This window comes from Hemiscyllium ocellatum, chromosome 1 (genome assembly GCF_020745735.1).
Source record: "Hemiscyllium ocellatum isolate sHemOce1 chromosome 1, sHemOce1.pat.X.cur, whole genome shotgun sequence".
Lineage (NCBI taxonomy): Eukaryota > Metazoa > Chordata > Chondrichthyes > Orectolobiformes > Hemiscylliidae > Hemiscyllium > Hemiscyllium ocellatum.
This window is the reverse complement of record NC_083401.1, coordinates 10,499,583-10,505,582: the sequence shown is the minus strand read 5'-3', so window position 1 is coordinate 10,505,582 and position 6,000 is coordinate 10,499,583. Positions and strand designations below refer to the sequence as shown.

General features: G+C 45.8%; 1 protein-coding gene across 1 annotated transcript in view; it reads right to left on the bottom strand.

Moving 5' to 3' along the window:
* Positions 1 to 1,081: 1,081 nt before the first annotated feature.
* The window catches only part of emx1 (empty spiracles homeobox 1), a 44,940-nt gene continuing 40,021 nt past the window's right edge, over positions 1,082 to 6,000 (bottom strand). The window contains exon 3 of the mRNA XM_060828100.1: positions 1,082 to 1,249. Coding sequence (XP_060684083.1) covers positions 1,082 to 1,249 — 168 coding nt within the window. The remainder of the gene's footprint in view (positions 1,250 to 6,000) is intronic.

Here is a 6,000-nt window from a genome sequence, read left to right as displayed (position 1 = left end):
TCAGCTCTGAGTGTGAGTCTTGTGTGTGTGCATGTCTGTGTCTGTGTGTGCATATGTATGTGTCTCTGTGTTTTTATCTGTCTGTGTGTGTGTGCATGTGTGTCTGTGTCCGTGAGCGTGTGTGTGTCTCTGTATGTGTGCATGTGTGCGTCTGTGCCTGTGTGTGTGTGTGTGTGTGTGTGTGCGCGTGTTCCTGTGTCTGTGTGAGTTGAGGCCAGGTCAGGCTGTTCCTCACTGAGAAAGCTCACACAGGGAGAATGACCATCCAGGTGATTGTAGGCAGTGGAGTCGAACACCTGGAACTAAATCTCAGTGAGATTCAGCATCTTCAGGAGATGAGGAGAAGGAAACTGTGAGGAGCTGGGACTATCTGAGCAAACCACTGAAAGCCTCTTGCATGTACATCAATATCACTTACATGTGACGACACCAAGATGTATTGATGATGTTGTGAAAGGTTTTTATTTCTGGGCGATCAGTAGGAGTTCCAGATATAACTCATCCAACAAGTGCAGTGAGAAACAAGAGGCTCACTCCCTGAAAATGAGGCATACAACCTCCCAACACGTTCCCTTGTGGATCTGCAGTGATTGGAACACCTTCACCTCAACAAAAACATATTCAACTCCTGAGAAGGCAAGACCGTTTAAATCGTCCCGGCTTGAATCCTCTCAACAAGTTGAAAAGTCACCGTTATAAAAAAAAAGGAACGTCCAATAAATAAAAAAAAGTGTATCTTTCTGATAACATTTTAATATAATATATATTTATATATATACAGGGCATGGTTCAATGTCACTGGAAAAGTATTACCCTCTTCCAACTACATCCTGAAGTGCATTTACTTTTGAGATTCGCTCTCCACAAAGTCTTGTACAAGGTCTTTGATGATTGTCGATGTCTTGTTGTCATTCTCCAAACTTGTTTTTGAAGGTTTCCCATCCTCCTTGCACTGGGTCAGAAATGTCTGTTCTTTCATTTTGTCCCCTTCAATGTCTCTTGCTCTTTGCCTTCCCCCTTCCACACCCACCTTTGCCATTTTCCCTCCACCCCCTCCCCTCCCTGCCCCCGTTCTGCCTCGCTAGTCCTCAGAGGTGACGTCAATGTCCTCGGGACTGGACTGTTTGGTGGCCAGTCTCCAGCGGTTGACATGATGGGAGCCTTTCTTTTTCTGCTGGGACTCAGGCCCTTCCTCTTCCAGCTTCTGACGCTTGTATTTCGTTCTCCTGTTCTGGAACCACACCTTCACCTGCCAGGGAAAGACATCACAAGGTTCAGACTTCAGACATAATATTTAAATTGTGGAAGAAAGAGACATGGAAATTGACTCGGGCTGACAAGTGGCAAGTAACAGTCGAGCCACACAAATGCCAGGCTATGACCATCTCCAAGAAGAGAGTCTAACCATCACCCCTTGACATTCAACAGTGTCACTCTCACTGAACGCCCCACTATCAACATCTTGGCATTTACCATTCACCAGAAACTCAACTGCACTTACCACATAAACACAATGGCAGGCCAGAGGTTAGGAATACTGCAGTGAGTACTCAGCTCCTGACTCCCCAGAGCCTGCAAGGCACAAGTCAGGAGGGTGATGGAATACCCCCTACTTGCCTGGATGAGTGCAGCTTCAACAACACTCAAGAAACTTGACACCATGCAGGACAAAGTAGCGTTCTTGATTGGTACCATATCCACAAGCACGCACTCCCTCCACCACCAAAACTCAGTAGCAGCATGGTGTACTATCATAGAACATAGAACAATACAGCGCAGAACAGGCCCTTCGGCTCTCGATGTTGCGCCGACCTGTGAACTATTCTCAACTCGTCCCCCTACACTATCCCATCATCCATGTGCTTATCCAAGGATTGGTTAAATCTCCATAAAGTGGCTGAGTTGACTACATTAGCAGGTAGGACATTCCACGCCCTTACCACTCTCTGAGTAAAGAACCAGCCTCTGACATCTGTCTTAAATCTATCACCACTCAATTTGTAGTTACGCCCCTCGTACAAGCTGACATCATCATCCTAGGAAAAAAACTTTCACGGTCTACCCTATCTAATCCTCTGATCATCTTGTATGTCTCCATCAAATCCCCTCTAAGCCTTCTTCTTTCCAATGGGAACAGACCCAAGTCTCTCAGCCTTTCCTCATAAGACCTTCCCTCCAGACCAGGCAACATTCTGGTAAATCTCCTCTGCACCTTTTCCAATGCTTCCACATCCTTCCCAAAATACGGGGATCAGAGCTGTACACAATATTCCAAGTGTGGCCGCACCAGCGTTTTATATAGTTGCAGCATGATATTGCGGCTCCAGAACTCAATCCCTCTACGAGTGAAACCTAACACACCGTATGCCTTCTTAACAGCATTATCCACCTGGGTGGCAACTTTCAGGGATCTGTGCACATGGACTGCAAGATTCCTCTGCACATCCACATTACCAAGAATCTTTCCATTGACCCAGTATTCTGCCTTCCTGTTATTCTTCCCAAAGTGCATCACCTCACATTTAGCTGCATTGAACTCCATTTGCCATCTCTCAGCCCAATTCTGCAGTTTATCCAAGTCCCCCTGCAACCTGTAACATTCCTCCACACTGTCTACTACTCCACTGACTTTAGTGTCATCTGCAAATTTACTAATCCATCCACCTATGCCTATGTCTAAGTCATTTATACAAATGATAAACAGCAGTGGTCCCAAAACGGATTGTTGTGGCATATCACTAGTAACCGGACTCCAGGCTAAATATTTTCCATCAGCCACCACTCACTGCCTCCTTTCAGAAAGCCAGTTTCTAATCCAAACTGCGAAATCACCCTCAATTCCATGCCTCTGCATTTTCTCCAACAGCCTACCATGTGGAACCTTATCAAAGGCTTTACTGAAGTCCATGTATAACACGCCAACTGCCCTACCCTCATCTACATGCTTGGTCACCTTCTCAAAAAACTCAATGAGACTTGTGAGACATGATCTGCCCTTGACGAAACCATGTTGACTATCTGAAATCAACTTGTTGCTTGCTAGATAATTATAAATCTTATCTCTTATAATCCTTTCCAATACCTTTCCTACAACAGGAGTAAGGCTCACTGGTCTATAACTTCCTGGGTCATTTCTACTGCCCTTCTTGTACAAGGGCACACATTTGCAATCTTCCAGTCCTCAGGTACTCAACCTGTAGACAATGATGACTCAAACATCAAACCCAAAGACTCTGCTATCTCCTCCCTAGCTTCCCAGAGAATCCTGGATAAATCCCATCCGGCTCTGGGGACTTGTCTACTTACACTCCTGCTGCAATTGATAACACCTGTTCATAATTAACCTCGATTCTTTCTAGTCTAATGTCTTGTGCCTCATTCGCCTCTACAATATTCTCCTTTTCCTGAGTGAAAACTGATGTAAAATGTTCATTTAGCACCTCTCCGATCTCCACAGGATCCACACTCAACTTCCCACTACTGTCTTTGACTGGCCCTATTCCTACCCTAATCATCCTTTTATTCCTCACATATCTAAAGAAAGCTTTAGGGTTCTCCTTTATTCTATTTGCTAAAGACTGCTCATATCCTCTTATTTGCTCTTCTTAACTCTCTCTTTAAATCCTTCCGAGCTGATGTGTAACTCTCCATCGCCTCATCTGAAGCATCTTGCCTCATCAAAGCATGCGCCTCCTTCTTCTGCTTAACAAGAGATGCAATTCCTGTAGTAAACCCTGGTTCCCTTACCTTATCACTTCCTCCCTGCTTGCCTGGGACATACCTATCAAGGACACACAATATCTGTTCCTTAAACCTGCTCCACATTTCCATTGTTTGCATGTCCTGCATTTTGCTAACCCATTCTATGCATCCTAATTCTTGCCTAATCGCATTATAATTGCCCTTAGCCCATCAATAACTCTGGATCTGTGGTATGTACCTATCCCTTTCCATCACTAAACTAAACGCAACCGAATTATGGTCACTCTCTCCAAAGTGCTTACCTACAATTCAATCAAACACCTGGCCTGGTTGATTGTCAAGTACCAGATCCAATGCTCCCCCCCCACCCTCATCGGCCTTCGATATGCTGTGTCAGGAAACCCTCCTGTACACATTGGACAACCACTGATCCATCCGACATACTAGAGTTATAGCATTTCCAGTCAATGTTGGGGAAGTTGAAGTCCCCCATAATGACCACCCTGTTCCTTTCACTCCGACTCAAAATAATTTTGCTAATCCTCTCTTCCACCTCCCTGGAACTCTGCTGAGGCCTATAAAAAACTCCAAGCAATATGACCTCTCCTCCTGTTTCTAACCTCAGCCCACACTACTTCAGTAGACGAGTCTTCGTCAAAAGTTCTCTCAGCCACCGTTATACTATCCTTGACTAACAAGGCCACACCTTCCCCACTTTTACCGCCTTGCCTGTTCTTAATGAAAGATCTAAACCCTGGAACCTGCAACATTCATTCCTCATCCTGCTCTATCCAAGTCTCCGAAATGGCTACAACATCGAAGTCCCAGGTACCTATCCATGCTTCAAGCTCACCTACCTTATTTTGGATACTTCTGGCATTGAAGTAGATACACTTCAAACGAGTTTGCTGTCTGCCAGCACATTCCTGTGACCCTGAAAATCCTGTCCCTGTCCTTCCTACTCTCATCCTCCTGTGCACTGCAGCTACACCTCTGGTTCCCGTCCCCTTGCTGAGCTAGTTTAAACCCACCTGAATAGCACCAGCAAATTTCCCACCCAGGATATTAGTTCCCCTCTGGTTCAAGTGACAACCGTCCTGTTTGTACAGGCCCCACATTCCCCAGAATGAGCCCCAATTATCCAAGTACCTGAAACCCTCCCTCCTGCACCATCCTTGCAGCCACGTGTTCAGCTGCTATCTCTCCCTATTCCTTGCCTCGCTACCACATGGCACGGGTAACAAACCAGAGATAACTACTCTGTTTGTTCCAGCTCTCAGCTTCCACCCGAGCTCCCTGAAATCCTGCCTTACATCACTATCCCTCTTTCTACCTATGCCATTGGTACCTACACGGACCACGACTTGAGGCTGGTCACCCTCTCCCTTCAGGACCCCAAAGATATGATCCGAGACATCACAGACCCTGGCACCTGGGAGGCAACGCACCAACCGTGAGTCTCGTTCATTCCCAGCAAACCTATCTGAGCCTCTAACTATTGAGTCCCCAATGACTGACACTCTCCTCCTTTCCCTCCTTCCCTTCTGTGCAACAAGATGACCTGCAGAAATTCACCAAAGATCCTCAGACAGCACTTTCCAAAGCCATGACCACTTCCACCAAGGAGGACAAGGACAGCAGATATCTTCATTGCCACTGGGTCAAAACGACATCCCCTCAGCAATATGTGTGTCCTCACACCAGTTGGACTGCAGTGGTTCAAAAGGCATCTTACCACCGGCTTGACCAATATACATGGAGATGAGCAACACATGCTGGCCCACCCAGCAACATCCACCCAGGTTATTGGATTTAATAACAGAACCAATACATCACCAGGTATGCTGATGGTGTATTGGTTCTGTTATTAAATCCAATAACCTGGTTAACAATCCAGAGAGCATGTTCAAATTCCACCAGGGGTGTCTGAGAATTTGGAGTTTGTTTTTCTTGAAGACAAAGACCAGCATTAAAAGCTGAGTAAAAGTGACCGTGAAGTTGTCAGATTGTGGTAAAATATAACCGGTTCACTAATGTTCTTTCGGCAAGAAAACGTATTGTCCTCACTTGGTCTGGCCCACATATGACTCAGACCTTATACACCCCAGTGAATGTGACCATGGCAGGTGTGATTCATGTTAGAATAAGGAAAGAAAATCCCTATCTCTGTAAACATCCCCATCATTCTTTTCTCCTTCAAGGGATAAGAGTGTCACTGTCTGGGCCAGTATTTATTGCCCAACCCTAATTGCCCAGAGGGCAGGTAAGAACTAAACACATCGCTGTGGGTCTGGAGTC